The sequence below is a fragment of the Diabrotica undecimpunctata genome, chromosome 6 (assembly GCF_040954645.1).
Source record: "Diabrotica undecimpunctata isolate CICGRU chromosome 6, icDiaUnde3, whole genome shotgun sequence".
Lineage (NCBI taxonomy): Eukaryota > Metazoa > Arthropoda > Insecta > Coleoptera > Chrysomelidae > Diabrotica > Diabrotica undecimpunctata.
In genome coordinates, this window is record NC_092808.1 from 154114584 (window position 1) to 154131018 (window position 16435).

At 31.9% G+C, this 16435-nt stretch overlaps 3 protein-coding genes across 6 annotated transcripts in view; 2 read left to right on the forward strand and 1 right to left on the reverse strand.

Annotated features, from left to right (window-relative positions):
- The window catches only part of ASPP (Ankyrin-repeat, SH3-domain, and Proline-rich-region containing Protein), a 594470-nt gene extending 591526 nt beyond the window's left edge, over positions 1-2944 (forward strand). For all 4 annotated transcript variants that reach the window (XM_072535838.1, XM_072535839.1, XM_072535840.1 and 1 more), the window contains 2 exons: positions 54-253; positions 1003-2944. In XM_072535838.1, coding sequence (XP_072391939.1) covers positions 54-253; positions 1003-1035 — 233 coding nt within the window. In that variant the 3' untranslated portion in view covers positions 1036-2944. The remainder of the gene's footprint in view (positions 1-53; positions 254-1002) is intronic.
- LOC140444154 (inositol monophosphatase 1) lies at positions 1109-9923 on the reverse strand. The gene is made up of 3 exons (XM_072535842.1): positions 9751-9923; positions 6443-6945; positions 1109-4440 (listed from the first exon to the last, which is right to left on the reverse strand). Exons 1-3 carry the CDS (start codon positions 9913-9915, stop codon positions 4173-4175), a joined length of 936 nt encoding a protein of 311 aa, XP_072391943.1. The 5' UTR covers positions 9916-9923; the 3' UTR covers positions 1109-4172.
- A 359-nt stretch (positions 9924-10282) lies between these two features.
- On the forward strand, positions 10283-15335 carry LOC140444155 (uncharacterized). The gene is made up of 5 exons (XM_072535843.1): positions 10283-10466; positions 11188-11909; positions 12613-13106; positions 13491-13687; positions 15162-15335. The coding sequence occupies exons 1-4, from the start codon at positions 10407-10409 to the stop codon at positions 13664-13666; spliced, it is 1452 nt and encodes a 483-aa protein (XP_072391944.1). The 5' UTR covers positions 10283-10406; the 3' UTR covers positions 13667-13687; positions 15162-15335.
- Positions 15336-16435: the final 1100 nt, after the last annotated feature.

Consider the following 16435-nt stretch of genomic DNA (forward strand, 5'->3'; position numbering starts at 1 on the left):
TATCGTTATTATCAGATGCCTTGTACTTTATTTAATTATATTGTTTTTTGTAGGCGTTCAAGAAAAGTTAGGCATCCTCTCGGGTGGTATAGTATACTCTGTATTCGACTATACGGCACAACAACCTGACGAATTGAGTTTTAAAGAAGGAGACCAAATAACAGTTCTGAGGAAAGGAGATGAGAACGAGCGAGAATGGTGGTGGTCTCTTTTAGGGGACAGAGAAGGGTACATTCCACGCAATTTGCTAGGCGTAAGTAAAATATTTATTACATAAACATTACTTTTATCTTATATAAAACACGGAACAATCTATGATGGAAAAATCAAGAATGTAACAACATGTACAGAGCCCAGAGAAAATAGGGAAATTGTTGAGAAATAAAAAGAAACTTGGCAACTTATTTGTTCATAACCATTTAGAACATGGTGTTGGACAACACTTTACTGATTTTTCTTCTTCTTCTAGTTTCATGATCGTTATTGATCTTTGATTGATGTTCTGTAGCATTGCTTCGAGTTCTTAAGCCATGATATTCTTCTGCCAGGACAACATTTACTTTGGATCGTTTCCTATCCTACATTTTATTTCAGTACATTCCCAGTATAATATGTTAAACCAGGAATAGAAAAATTAACCCGGTTTAATTTATTATTATACTTTTAGTTGAAGAATAGATTAAATTATTTCAAATTTACTAAATTATTAACCTCTTAAAATTTAAATTACGGTTCTGTCGTAGTTTGTCACAAATTTCTCAATCCGAACCTGTGTTTTCAGTTTTAAATATGGCGATCGCATGCTGACACTCTTCAGACGGCATCTGAGAGTGGGCATTCTGATTGTTATTTATTCTGTGCTTTAGCTGTCTAACAACCTTCTCACTTCTAACTCCGTCGATCCAGAACACCAGACACGATTTTCTACTATACCTTACAACTAGTTATATTCAATTTTTAGCCGATTTTACAATTATTCTAATCGTCCTTTCTTCTTTCCAGCTTTATCCAAGAGTGCCGAAGAACGAAGACTAGCAGCAGGTGATACTTGCAATATTAAATACATTATTTTGGGTATAGGAGAACGAAAATATTTTATATTTTTAGGAGATTTAAAAATATTTTATATTTTTGACCCTTCTTGTATATGAAAACGGAGAAGGAAAGAGTTTGATCAGTTATTATCATTTTTCCACAATCTTATCACTATTTTTTCATATCTCTCTTATAGTAGAGCTAGAAATTATTCATCGTAACATCAGAGTGTCGCAAAAAAAGTTATAACTGGAGAAACAAACTAATTAATTTAAGGTGGTAACACTGGGGCTGTACATCTCACATTGGACAACCTTTGAGTACAAATTTATTATTTTATTGACAAATATAATACTTAAATCATTATCAGTTTATTTTACTTTTTTGTATTTTGTATCTACTTTCAATTTTAAATGATATTGTTTATCAGTAAGTACAAAATCGATTCTAAATTCATCATCGACTACTTTAAACGTTTCTGTATTGGTATTGGCAGAACTGCTTATCTAGGTCATAGGCAATTTTTTACAGGCCGTACTTACCTGTCATGATTCTGTTTGAATTTAAGATTTCACTAGGTTTTTGTTTAAAGTTGTATTATGGAATCTTTAATTTCAATCAAAAATATTGACTTAACGTTGGTAGTGTTGTTAATAATATAGCGAAATAACGTTGGTAGTGTTGTTAATAATATAAAATTCAAAACTGGACCTTAATGAAGCCAAGTTTATTGTTATATAATTTGTTTATAATGTTTCTGTAAGTTTTTTTATTGATTATTATCTTTATTGACATGTAATTTGTTCCAAAAATAATGAAAAGTTACATATGAAATTTTGCAACTAATTAACGAAGAAGTCCAATTTGAAATGGAAAGTCCCTAATACATTCTGTAAGTTTTATGTATAGGTATAAAATTTTTCAGAAGGACTTCATTCACAGTTAATAAATAAGCATCCTGTATCTATTATTTGCAGTAAGTAATTGAAGTACAAGCGATGTTTTAAAAATACATAGTAGTTTTCTTACTAATTCCGACCTACGTCATCGAAAATCTGCAGTATCAGATCATTTTGACACGGTAGGTTTATGTTTTAAAATATTTATTTTCTAATGCATAAAAAGTAGATATTAAAATGAATACTTCCTATCTATAGATTGGAAATACCACTATTGCGATCCAGTGTCAACAAGTGAATTATGAGCTTCAAAGGCATTTGTTCATTTAGCCTTGTACATATTGAATTAATATTTAAAAAATAACAAATAAAAATTCACTTTTGACGACTACATTGTAGCAGAGTATACCTTGTCGAATTATGCAACTTGGTAAAAATTATTTATTTGCAGAGATCAAATCGAATATAAAATCACTGTTTTTCTGTACCAAATTGTCAAAATACAAGTAAAAATATTTTTAATACGTTTCTCAGATTCTCTGGTCATAATTATCTGACAAAAAAATACAGGAAGTGGATTGTTGCACTATAACTACATATGCATATAACATTGCAGCGAAGAAATGTAGGTTGCATACATTTGGCGAAACTCAGTAAGCTATCCCAAAGAATTAATTTAAAAAGGTTTTAAATATAATTGTTTTAATTGAATGTACTTATTGTGTTACTAAAACTACAACTCAAATCTGTTATAGCAGTTTTTAAATAATATACAATTTTTGAAAGAACATATAGATGACAGTTTGGGGATTAATTATCCTGTCAGAAGTCTGCTCATGTAAAAAGCTTTGACTTTTTTTATTTTTCAAAAAAGTTGCTGCTTTTATGTTGCTTTCAGTGAATTTAAAAAAATTAATTGTTGGATGACAGCTATCAAAAGTAATTTGTTCTCATGTAGCACCATCTATTGAGACCTAGAAAAATTTCAAACTACTTATATTAATTTTATTGTCAAAACAAAATTTGTGGTCCTAAGTACTTATTGTGGTAGAAATTATCCTAAGTAATTATTAAATTGAGTTGGATTTATAATTCAATTCGATAGATTTTATGGTTATATGATTCAATATGGTTATGGATGACGTAGGAAGGAATTGGTAAGAGGGATATTTTTGCGACACTCTACACATCAAATTAACTCAAAACGAAAATATATATTATATATACATCATATTTATCACCTTTGCTCAATATATATTTATATATTGTTCAGTAAAAGGTTCTCTCTTTTATATATAAATGTTCATATAGTTATTTTTAACATTTATTGCTTTAAAAAAACTAATCGTTAATTTCATATATATATTTGAGATTGTAAATATATAAATATGAGGATATTTACAAAAATAAACTTATTGACATACAAGGTTTGTTTTATTTCACAACCAACCTCCAGGTAATAGGAATATAGCGTATTATTCTATTATACAATTTTAATTTATAGTTAATATTTTCTGATTTTAAAATTTAAAATTTTTCTGTGATAAAAACGCGGATATATCGCTGCTGTCTATGAAGAATATATTTGTAATTGTATAACAGGGAAAATTATAACCCATAGTAAAGTGTCAACCAAAACAATAATTACCCTTTGGGAAGGATTTCTTTTTAATACATGCTGTCTAATGAACGCCATCTGGAGTTTTTATAAGAAATGATCTTGGCTATTGTTAAAGATGTATGGTTTGTGGTTTAATGTCAGCGACAGATGCTGAACTCCAGTGAGTAGGAGATATACATTAATTACTCTCTCCCCTACAGAAATATCCGGCAATAGTTTTGAATGTTGATAATATTTTTTCATATTAGTCAGTTTTGTGTCTTCTTTAAAAATACCATAGGCAACCAACGATGCCCTCGTTAGTAGTTCGAGTTGTCTATCAATATCATATCATAATATTTAGGTTAGCTTAAATATTAATATTACTTTTCCTTGGTATTCCTTCTAGTATCCTCCTTGTCTTACACGTACTGAAATGTCTGCTAACACTTAATTATTTTAAAGAATTATTTCTGTAAAATATGCGGGACCGTCAGAAAAACAACAGGTTTACATTGATATAAGTACATTTAATAAAAACATCCATCTATTCTTTTATTTTTTCACTTTTAACATTTATTCTACACAATTATCACAACTAGGTAACTCTCTTTGGATTCTCACAGTCCAGACCCATCTTAACTATCATCAGGTGTAGGATAATAAGTCGACACCACCTGCTGTGCCAATTTTTCGGCGAGCTCTTGAGTACTCGCAACCAGCGCTCGTCTAGAAAGTATTTTTAAATCGCCTCCTGACGGATCTATGACTACACCACCAGCTTCCCGTACGATCAATATACCGGCCGCCATGTCCCAAACGTGGATGCCAAACTCGAAGTACGCGTCAGCTCCTCCTGTCGCTACCATCGCGAAGTTAAGAGCAGCAGAGCCGAGTGATCTAAATCTAAAACAAAATATTTTTCAGAAATTTACGCTAGTACACTGAATAAAAATAGCAGGGTAAAAATGGAAAACATACTAGTAAACTTGTTTTAAAAAAAAAAGAATATAATGACCACATTAAAATGCGAAATAAATTAATTGTTACTAGGTTATAATTATTTCTAATTCGAAAATTCACACGATTCGACAGGTGAGGGACGAAATTTGGTTTCAGAAACAACCTTGGAACCAGAGAAGCATGATTCAGTTTGCAGGTTCTGGTTCAAAGATGGAGGGATATCGGACAATCAGTATATATGTGTTTTATCGACTTCGAAGAGGTCTTTGACCGGGTTACACACGACAAACTGATAGGTGTCTTGCAAAAGGTGGGAATTGATGACCAAGACCAACATATTACAAAAAATTTGTATTCGCATCAATATGCAAACATACGAATTGGTCAGAATATTACTGAAGCAGTGGAAATACATATGATCTGTTTAACCTACACAAGAATGTTAAAGAACTGGCAGGACTAAGAAAACAAAATCCCACTGGTGCACTTCTGGATAGACACGGGACTACTATAACACAGACGGACGAGAAAGTACAAAGATGAGTAGAATATATTGACGAACAGTTCGATTATGAAAGAGGAGATCTGAAGCACATAGAACTTATGTCAGAAGAAATAGGTTACAAAAGAAGAAATATTACATGCACTAAAAACAATGAAGAGTGGGAAAGGCCCTGTACATGACATGCTTCCTATAGAAATCCTAAAAATTCTAGATGAGAAGCACATTGATGTTTTAGTGACACTCTTGAACCAAACCAAATTAGTTCAGTTATAGTTTAAATCAAAGAAGATTGACTACAACGACCTCAGGATCATATCAAATTTATCCTATAAACAGCGCGCAAAAGTACGTGTTAACGAACTGCTGTCAGAAGAAATTGAAATTAGACGTGGAGTGAGACAGGGATGCGTATTGTCGCCAATTCTTTTTAATGCCTACTCCGAAGAGATCGTGAAAAAAGCTCTTGAAAGTGAAACAGCTGGAATAAAGGTACAAGGGATTTAAAATTGGAACTAAGAGTTAGATTGGGGAGGTGCTATGGTTTTTCGACTTTATTCGAGCTGTGGGTGTATAGAAGAATTCTGAAAATATCGTGCACAGAACATGTCACAAACAAAGAGGTTCTGAGAAGAATGAATAAAGAAATCTTCTTCTTCATGTGCCGAGCTCGATTATCGAGCGTTGGCTATCAAATTGGCTATAGTAATTTTGTTGACGGCAGCTCGGAAAAGAGATGCAGAGGATCTGTTAAACCAATCTCTCAGGTTTCTAAGCCATGACGTTCTTCTTCGACCTAGCCCTCTTCTTCCGTCTACCTTGCCTTGTATTATTAAATGGAGTATATTATATCTCTCTGGGTGGCGCATAACATGGCCAAAATATTCAAGTTTGCGATTTTTAACTGTTTTGACGACTTCCGTAACTTTTCCCATCCGATGCAAAACAGCTTCGTTACGAACTCTATCTACCCAACTTATACAAAAGAGTAGAGAACACATAACATCTCACTAATCTAATTTTCAGACTTAAAGTAATATTGTTTCCACATAACAGTTTCTTCATCTTAAAGAATGCAGCTCTGGCCTTCTCTACCCGTATTCTAATTTCTTTGTTCATGTCCCAGTTCTCATTTAGATTACAATCAAGGTAAGTGATACTGTTAGTTCTCTCCAGTTGTTCACCATAAGCTGTTACCACTTCCGGTTGTATTGGCGTTTTACTGACGACCATCACCTTTGTCTTTGCGGTGTAAACAAAGATATTATTGCCAATATGATCGCCACCGTTCGATAATCGGACAGAGTAGTAAAAGAAAAAGAAGAGAGTACGAAATAATCAAGGATAGTGACAAATTTTTTGTCACTATCTACCACATGTATTAGAAATAAATATGGCACTGAAAAAAAGTCGCGAAAAGAACTATATAACTCTAATACTTACCCATGAACTTTTGGTAACAGTTTAAAATAATTTTCGTTAACAGTCTTCATCTTTTCGGCATCCCTAGCAGTACCGCATTCAAACATAATCAATGCGTCGCTCAATGCCTTAGTGTTAGAGACATTTATGCGCTCGCCATTATAAAAAGCCCCCTTTCCACGTCTAGCTGTGAACATTTGGTTTAACATGGGATTGAAAATTATACCTATTTCTGGTTTCTGATTGATAAAAAGGGCGATGGAAATGCACGAATGTGGAAAAGCGTGAACAAAATTCAGTGTTCCGTCAATCGGATCTATTATCCACGTTGGAGCGTCTGTCAATTTAACTGGTGTTCCGGAAGCTACTGATTCTTCTCCTATGAATTTGTGGTCTTTGAATGCTTTGGATAAACCGTCGATAAGTAACTTTTCAACTGCTTGGTCAGTTTCTGTGACTAAATCGATGTCGCTGGATTTTTGTTCTACTTTTTTGCTTCGGTTATGTACTTTTTCGTTAATCATCTAAAAATAAAGATACATATTTATCTACCTATCTATTGAGCCGTATTTTTTATAATTTTTTACAAAGGTATCCAACGCTGATGTATACAAGATCAATGCAGTATTAACAGTATAAGCACAAAATCGTTATACATATAACGGCATTGTTTTGTTGACCATAGGAATTAAGATTTATTGCAATCCCATCTCTAGAGTATATTTATTATAATGCTCTAAAACTAATTTTTTGGTTATTTTTTAGCCTTAATAGCAATACACATAAATAAGTAAGTAAGTAAGTAATATGCTTTATTGTCACTGAAAATTGTACAAATTTTATGGACAAAGCTTGTAACAATAAGACAAGAAAGAAAAAAAAATCAGAATAAGAATCGTTTGTACTTTTTAGTAAAAAAAAACAATAAAATTCTTCCAAACTTAAACATAAAAAATACTACCTAATTAAGAATCTACAAATTTCGTAAAATGTACCTAACAAAAAATAAAAATTAGGAAAGCAGATTAATTAATTAAGGGCTAAAATATTCCACCTCCTTGTGTTAAAGAGTAACCAAATCTGTCGTACAGATTTCTCCTCATATTTTGGAGTATTGGTGGTATAATGCTTGCAGAGATATGAAGTATTTTTGCCGTTAATTCGACTAGGTTTGTGGCCCTTTCAAACTGATGCCTATAAATGTTTTCTTTGAGAAAATCCCAAAAAAAAGAAATCGTTAGGCGGTAAGTCACAGGAACTAGCGGGCCATTTAATTGTACTACGTGTACTTATCAGTTGATTAGGAAACGTTTGATTGAGTAAGTCAATAGTTGCTCTAGAGTTGTGAGCCGAACACCCATCCTGTTGGAAATAAACCTCCTGAACATGAACGGGAAGGCGTCAAACTGCCGTTTAGGGTTCCATCGATAAAAAATGGACCGACAATATGATCGCCTAACATCCCAGTCCAAACATTTAACTTTTGGGGATGCTGCGTTCGCACTGCAACACTGAGGTGCTTATTTTTCCGAGAATAATACCTTGCAACGAATGGATTCTGCTGGAAACAGTTCTTGTGTTAATTGTATCTTAAAACAGTGATACCCATTCCTTTTGAGAACTCAATGGACAGTTCGAGCATTCACGTTAACTTCCCTAGCAATTTGTACACTATTGCAGGGTTCACTAGCTTCCACAAAAGCACAAATACCAATATCCCTTTTTGATGCTCCTCATCGACAGGTCTAACACATGGTTCATTACCTTCATGGCACTTTTTACAACTGTTTACACATCCCGAAGTTTAAAAATGTTTAATGGTATTTTTAACTGTTGTACCACTTGGTGAGGGTCTATTTTCGAAAGCAACAATAAGTAAATCAATTACTACGCATATCGAATGACCCTGAAAGTACCATATTACAAGTTGCACTTTTTATTGGACGGTATACAACGTAATAGGCATTTTATTAATTATTTTGTACCTACTGTGAAATGAATATAGAGGTGAACACGTGTAACAGGTCACAGCGATTGCCATTGTGTTGTATGGTCAATAAAACAATGTAGTGATCTGTATAATAAAATCTAATGATGTCACGATGTTTGTTACACTAATCTCTGAAACTACTGAATCGATTTCAATAAAATGTCGTGAAAATGTATTGTTTGGCCCTACTTAAAAGATAGGACATTTTTTTTATCTCTATAAATGAACCCAGCAGAAGGTTCAGAGCTTATGTAAAGAAATTATAGCTCTGAAAAATGATATTAAAGGGTTCAAAAAAGAAAATGATGGAATTCAGGGTAAACTAGAACAAGAAGAGAATATACTAGAAATTTGGGGGAAATCCTATAGGGTGTAGATTATCATAGTTCAGGTCCTAACCATCAATATAATCGATGTTACTAACACATTAAGTGAAGCAATGGGAATTTTCTTCAATAAAAATTTACAGATACAAGTAAAAGTGAAGAACACAGTTAAACTAAGGGGAAATATGTGCATGAGAGAACTTGAAAATATGGTTGGTAAAAAACTATAGATTAAATGATATACTGACTGAAAGAATAGTCATAAATAATTATTTAACGAAACAAGAACAGAAAACCGGTCATGTGGAAAGACCTGGAAATGGAACGACAGTAATCATATGCTAGAAACTGAGTAAGCCAATTATTAGGCAAAGAAAAAGGTAAAAAGATAAAAAAGGTAAAAGTTTAAAGAAGGAAAAAATTACCAGAAGAAGTTAAAGATAGGAATTTGGAATTTAAAAGATACATACAATGAAGGAACTCTAAAATAACTTTCAAAAAAATTAATGGAAATCATGCCGAAAATTGAAAAATATTGTGGCGAAGGAATTTATGTGGTTTGTAGAATTATTGTTTACTATTTGATATCATCGGTGTCTACAGGATGTTTTTTCAAAAAGATAAGTTGTTAAATATAATCATACTCTTTTAAAATTAATGACATATAATATTATCTAATTTAGATTAGAAATTTCTCTATTTACTTTAATAGTATAAAAAATGCGTTGACCTTGAGGGTACACTTATAGCAAATAATGGAGATAAATAATACTTCACCTGCAACTCATTAGACAAGGCGGTTAAATATTTATCGACCACTAATTTGATTTAAGAAATTTATGTGTAACATTATTCTTTAATGGTTTGCCAGTTGCTATTGTTACTTAAAAGCTAACTGAAAAGGGATTCTAATGTATCTAGTTACGACAAAAAAATTAATTATCTCAATCCTTGTAATTTATTTTAAAAGAAATCAAAAACAGACAAAATAAAAATATTTTTTTAATTCTTACCTTTCCCGCTTCTTTAACAAGCTTCATGACAGTATCATAATACAAATCTGTATTTGTCTCACCCATTTTTCTAATAAGAATATTACTTTTACTTCTATTTAAATATAAGTTACAGATACAATATGCACCTCTTGTCACTGTGGGAAACACGAATGAAGTAAACATTAAATTTTTTCAATTGAATATGACGTAAAGCCTGACGTTAGTTGTCATTTGAGATGACAGCCTACGTACGACAGTAGTTAATTGTTTTGTGGCAAATAAAATTTAACATATTGTCCAGTCCAAGTCATCTATTTGTTCATTTTCTAATTCATATTTAAATATGAAGGTGTTTGGGAGCATACTTTTTTAATTTTGTGGCCTAAAATTTAGAGCATATTTTTTGAATTTGCCGTCTAAAATTCAGAACTTACGTTTTGAATTTTTACCGCCAAATGAACTTAGTTTCGGCCCGTCCGCATTTGGCGCTAGAAACTCTCTCCGAAATCTTCCTATGAGACCTACCTTGCTAGAGGGCTATGTACTGTGTATCGCATTTACCCCCATTTTACCCCTTATTTATGAGCCATCCAATCAGGATCAGGATTGGGATTACAAATTTTTGATTTAATTTTGATCATTGAAAAAACTATTTATTTTTAATTTGGTTAAGCATGAGCCACATTTTAAACAAAAGTGCCTGTGATAAAGATGTCACTATTTCGGAATTGACGGTAAGTAAAAAAATTAATTACAAAGTCTAGAAGCTTTATATACACCATTAAATGAGTAAACTGTAAAAAACAGGAGACAAATGTTCAACTTGCTTTCACATTAGGGTGATTCTAAATTGAGGTAGACTTCCAATTATTATTTTACTTCCTAATAATTGTTATGAAGAAGGTGTATTATGGTTAGTTATTGCCATTTGAATCTGTTGAATATACACAGAAAAATCAACTAAGTTTATTATTTTAGACTGTCTTAAATAAATATTTCCTAGGCTAGAAACAATTATTCAATTCATTTACTTTTAGTATATTTCTCATATATACCATAAGTCTATAAAATTGGAAGTTAAAATTGCAAAAAAACTAAAACCACAGCTGATCAGCATAGCTCAAGACTCCAGTAGAGCAGTTTACTGGTGGACCCAATCCCATTCTGGAAGGTATTTATGAAGATATAAATATCTAAGGACACTTCACCTGATTTAAACAACATAATGAGAACTGAGATGCAAAAATAAGTGGAACAAGTTAAAGCTGTACATTTAAGTTGACAGTCAAGTTTGTAAAGTTATAAACTGTCTTGATAATTTAAACTATTGTATGCATATGCTCATGCATATGCATGAGTTAATTTGCGATTTTGTCTATCGTATTGTCATTTTTTCTTATTTTTCACTAGATTAGAATAATTTAGTATTCAATAATAATAATTATATATTTCCAGGAACTATTACCATTCTGGGAAACCTACATCTTAGAAGCAAAGTTGATTGACAAAGAAACTTCACCACAGCTCTATTTAAAATTCTTAATAGATGCCCACAATGTTGAGGAAATCAGAAAATGGCTTGCAGAATTACAGGAGTCCAATAAAACTACTTATTCCATCTATGCAACTATGAGAACAGCTGGCAAATACATTAATTTCAAACAGAGGTTGGTCTGCCAGCATAAAACAAGACACAAAAATGTCCACAACCCAACAGTGATCAGTCGTTCTACCACTAAAAATACCAATTGTCCTTCACGGTTGACAGTGGTGTTGCATGCAATAAAGTCTCGGTTCCGGGGAAAAGACAAGGAAAGACATGCGTTGTTGTGTAAGATGCCATGCGAAATCACTTTCTTCGCTACACATAACCATGATTTGACCAGCTATGATTCTCTTAAGTTTAGAAAAGTAAGTCCAGAAGTTAGAGCAAGACTAGTTGACCTGTTCCAAAATGGTCATTCCCCCATTTCTGCACTGAAGGCAATTAAGGATGATATACAGTTAAACAATGAAAATTATGAAGAGATGCTGGTTGACAGACGGTATTGTCCTACATATGAAGATTGCTACTATTTATATAAAAACCGTTTTAGAAAAAAAGCTACATCGAATAATGTCGAAGGGAAGTATGCGGAATATATTAAAGTGTTACATAAACGCGATTATCCTATTGGGTGAGTAGATTAATCCATTTTAACATTTTTTTTTCTTTTCTTTTGAGGTTGTTTAATAAAATGTCACTATGAATGTTTAGAAAAAAAAATTGGTATAGGGTAGGCAAATTCTTAAATAGTATATCAATGAAACAGTTGATAAAAATGATAGTAATGACAAGATGAAGTGCAGTATTGATGCACTATCTTTCAAAAGAGAACTAGTAGGTATTTATGCAATAATACTGTCATAAAATTTTCCCACCAGAAATTAATTAAAGCAAGTCTGTTTACCTTAAAATGACTGAAATATCAGTACGTTGCCGAGACTTGAAATAGCTGCAGTAGTAGTAGAAATAGATCGCCAAGGATATTAAGCTAAAGGTAAAAGACATAATAAATTAGACTTACTCACAATCAATTTAATTTAACTATCCAGACGACTGGTTTCGCTTTCTACAATATGCAAAGCATCTTCAGGTCATGCTTTGCATATTGTAGAAAGCGAAACCGGTCGTCTGGATAGTTAAATTAAATTGATTGTGAGTAAGTCTAATTTATTATTTCTTTTACCTTTTGAAATGGACTCACACAAGCAACATTATAAATTACAGATTATAATTGGTTAAAATGTATATTAAACAAAACACAGCAAGTATGACATAGTAAAATAAATTGTCCAAATTGTAAATATATCTCGAACAAGTATTTTTATTAATTTTAGTTCAAGCTCAGACGAAGCATCAGATACACAGGATGAAGACGATCTTAACGAAAATTTAGGCCATGAATTTGAAGCATATGAAGATTTAATGACAGTCGAAAGCGATCCAGATGACTACTTAATGCAAAATGATACTGACAATGAAGAATATTTGATAAAATTTGAAGGTGATTCTGATGAAAATTTCATACAAACTGATAACGAATATAAGGAATTTGTAATAGAAATAAGCAACGACCCAGAGGAAACTATCGTGCAAGATGAAAATGTAGTGGAAACTATCATTGTGGACAAAGATATTACAAAGTTTATCCCAGTCAGTGATGATAGAGAGGCAGCTAAATCTGTTCTATCTGACATTAATAATATAATTGATGGTTTTATAGAGAAATCATCGACAGAAACAAGGGTTGGTTTGGAGGCTTTGTATAAGACTTTAGTGAAAATACAAGATCCATCTGCTTTTACAACATGCTGCACTGTTTTTGGATCTGGTGAGTTTTTTTATTAAATCTTTGTTAATGTAAGACTTACCACAATTCACGCAAGATATAAATTTGGCGCGTTTTTTACGCAACTTGTTAATTGTCGTAAATTTTGTATAAACAATTTTAATTGTATAAAAACTATTAAACGAATCGATTTGAAACTTTTATCACATCTTGTCCTTTACAAAAGCTTTCTTTTGACGCAAGAATGAAAGTAGTTTATGATCAAATATAATGGTTTTAACCTATAGATTTTTCACCTTGACAAATTGTTAATAAATACAAATAAACAAACGCATTTTGGATTACTCATGTAGAACCATTACTAGAGAGTAGTTTCAGCGACTTTCTTGATAAATTCTCATTACCTTGGTCTAATTTTATTTTTAGTAATGCAGTTCAAACCTACAACAAGAAAAACCACTTTGTCCGATGCAAATGGTCTTGTAGAAGATAGTTCAAGGAAAGTATTAAATGGTATGATTAAGAAACCTATTATTGGACATAATCAATCAAAGGAAAGACGGAAAGCTGCACTATTACTGAATAACAGTGGTTTACTTTGATTTGGAAAATTCACTGAAATTGTAAGTATTAAAATATATTTTATATTTTGCTGCTCAAAAAAATGAAAGGCTAGGATGATATGTTAGAAGTTTATTATTTTAAAAATTTATTTTTTATTTCTTTTTGAAGTTTGTTGCTCCTAAAATATTGGCTGCGAATGTGGTGATATGTAAAAAATATAGTACAAAACTCGAGCTTACTCAACAAATGACTTGCAAAAAAAGAGCTAAGCTGGTTTTTGTACATAGATTCTCCGAAAGTCACTTGATGTTATGAAAGTTTTCATCATCATCCAGCCTTTATTTATCACGTCCACTGCTGGACATAGGCCTCCCTGAAACTCCTCCATTCTACACGATTTTGTGCTCTTTGGTGATATGCCTGATATTGTCAATCCAACATGTAGGTGGTCTTCCTCTACTACGTATGTCTGCTCTTGGCAGATACAAATTGAAGTGCAGTAGTATGAATGTTTTACAGACTAAAATATTAAGTCCTTGCCTTAAAATAGAAGGAAGGAAAAAATTGAGTATAGGGCTCTATAGATGACAATTGATTGGATCTCTCGTTGCATGGCGACGTGCACAATCACTAGTATTCTATAGTAAAGAATGCACATTCTTGTAAAGCACCATAAATACACGAGTACACCATTTTTTATGACCAGAGAGTATAAATTGGCAATTAAATCTGAAAAAAAAACTATATATTTTTCGGAACAATTGGTAGTAGTTTAGTAGAAGGGTACGAGCTCTAGGAACATGAAATGTAAAACAATGGATTCGGATTTTGTTCGTGATTAATGTACCATGTATATTATTGGGCGCTCGACATTCATTTTTCTGCATTTTCCATTTAAAAAGGGATTAGTTTTGATATATAATCAATACAGCCAGCGTTGCCATAGTTATATTTATTTTTTATGAAAAATACAGTTGGCAGAACTTTAATATTGAAATATTTGAAGTTTTTACAAGATCTTAAGAAAATTATGAACTTTTTTTACAAATATCTCCAAGTTTTAACAAGAGTTTTGCAAAAATTACTATTTGTTTATCATATTACAGAAACTTACTGGTTTTTGCCACAAAGTAGTAGAAAACTGTAGCTGTAGGTTAAGTTAGGTTATGCGAGCGAGCGAGATTAGATGATTAGGTAAGTTTTGGTTGTGTTGGGTACGGTTAAGTTGAGTTAGGTTAGGTTATAACACTTTTCACATATTTTACATTAAAATGTGAAAACCTTCATGTCTGTATGTCCGTCCGTAAACGCAACATTATTAGAACATATAGAATGACAAATGACGTATCGAATGAAAGCTTATAACCCAAAGATGGTATTAATGTTTTAAAGTCGCAGAAATAGTACGGAAAATCTAAGTTCCGAAGCCTCCATTGAAATAAACGGTATTGTTAAAAGTGGTTCTGTAATTATTATTGCGTTCATTGGTCGTGGAAAAATGATTTTATGATAATTTGTTTGCATATGTTTCAGCGAATCATAAATTATAACGGATCTTGAATGGATGTTAGTCATGGGCGGACGAAAAAGCTCTTAGTTACAAAATTTGAAAAGAACAACGCTGATATTAAAAAATTAAAGAACCTAAAAAGAAGAAGAGTACAAGAAGAATACCTACATTTGTTATTGTAAATTTGAATAAACAGTTTAAAAAAAATAGCTGCATTTTTTTTGCAAAAATAAAAAAGGTGCCCATTAAATTCTTTCGCCTCATTGTTTTGAAGATGATGAAGACAAATGTTTCGTAACAAATTTTCAGAAACTTTTCCGATTTAGCACAAACAAACTTCCAAAACGTTTTTATACCATTTTTTTTTTTCAATTATCACTTTGATGCAATGGAAATTTGTTTTATTGTTTACACAAACGATATGAAATATTGTTCTAATCATTTCTGAGAGTGTAGCATAAAATTTTTCTACAGATCCATTAGACTGTGGATGGTTAACACTAGAAAAAGTTAGTTTTATGTCATATAGTTCGCATAGATCTTTGAGTATAGCATTCTCAAATTCTCGACCGCAGTCACAATGAATTCTTAGTGGTGTTCCTTACTGCTAGAAAAACTGTAGGAGTGTGTTAGCTGCTGTTACTGCCTTTTTGTGGTCTAAAGGATAGGCTTGAGTTGAGTTCGGCGTATTTACATGGCAGAGATCAAGATTCTGCTACTTTAAACAGTATGCTGATGAACTGGATAATATGTCACTATCATCAACATTTATAACAAGTGGTCAAAATGTTTTTCAATAATATTTCCAGCCGCCATATTTCCTTTTCTACCTTTTCTTGAACATGTAAAATATAGTTCTTTCATATTTCTGGTGTAATTGATTATAAAATAGATTTATGGCATCTGAAAATTTGAAGGTAGTGTTTTTTCCTGCACTATCATTTTTAATGTTTGCCCAGATAAGTTCTATGGAATTTAACTCAGTAATACTGAGGAAGTCTCAATACCAGTTTATTCTGGGTTTTTGCCATTTCATCAATTACGTATTTTTCATAAAAATTTGTATATTTTTTTTACGATTGAAAGAAGCTGTATGTTTAATATATGTTGAACAAATTTTATATTTTTGGAACGGAGCCAATTCTGGATATAGCTTTTTTTATATGCACTTGTTAGTATTTTCTCTATTTGACGAGAATGGTAAGGTAAGTTGTCAAGAACAATGGTAGATTTGTCTTCTAATATTGGTAAGATATTAGAAATTTTCAAAAGATTGACCTGTCTCTGGATCTGAGCA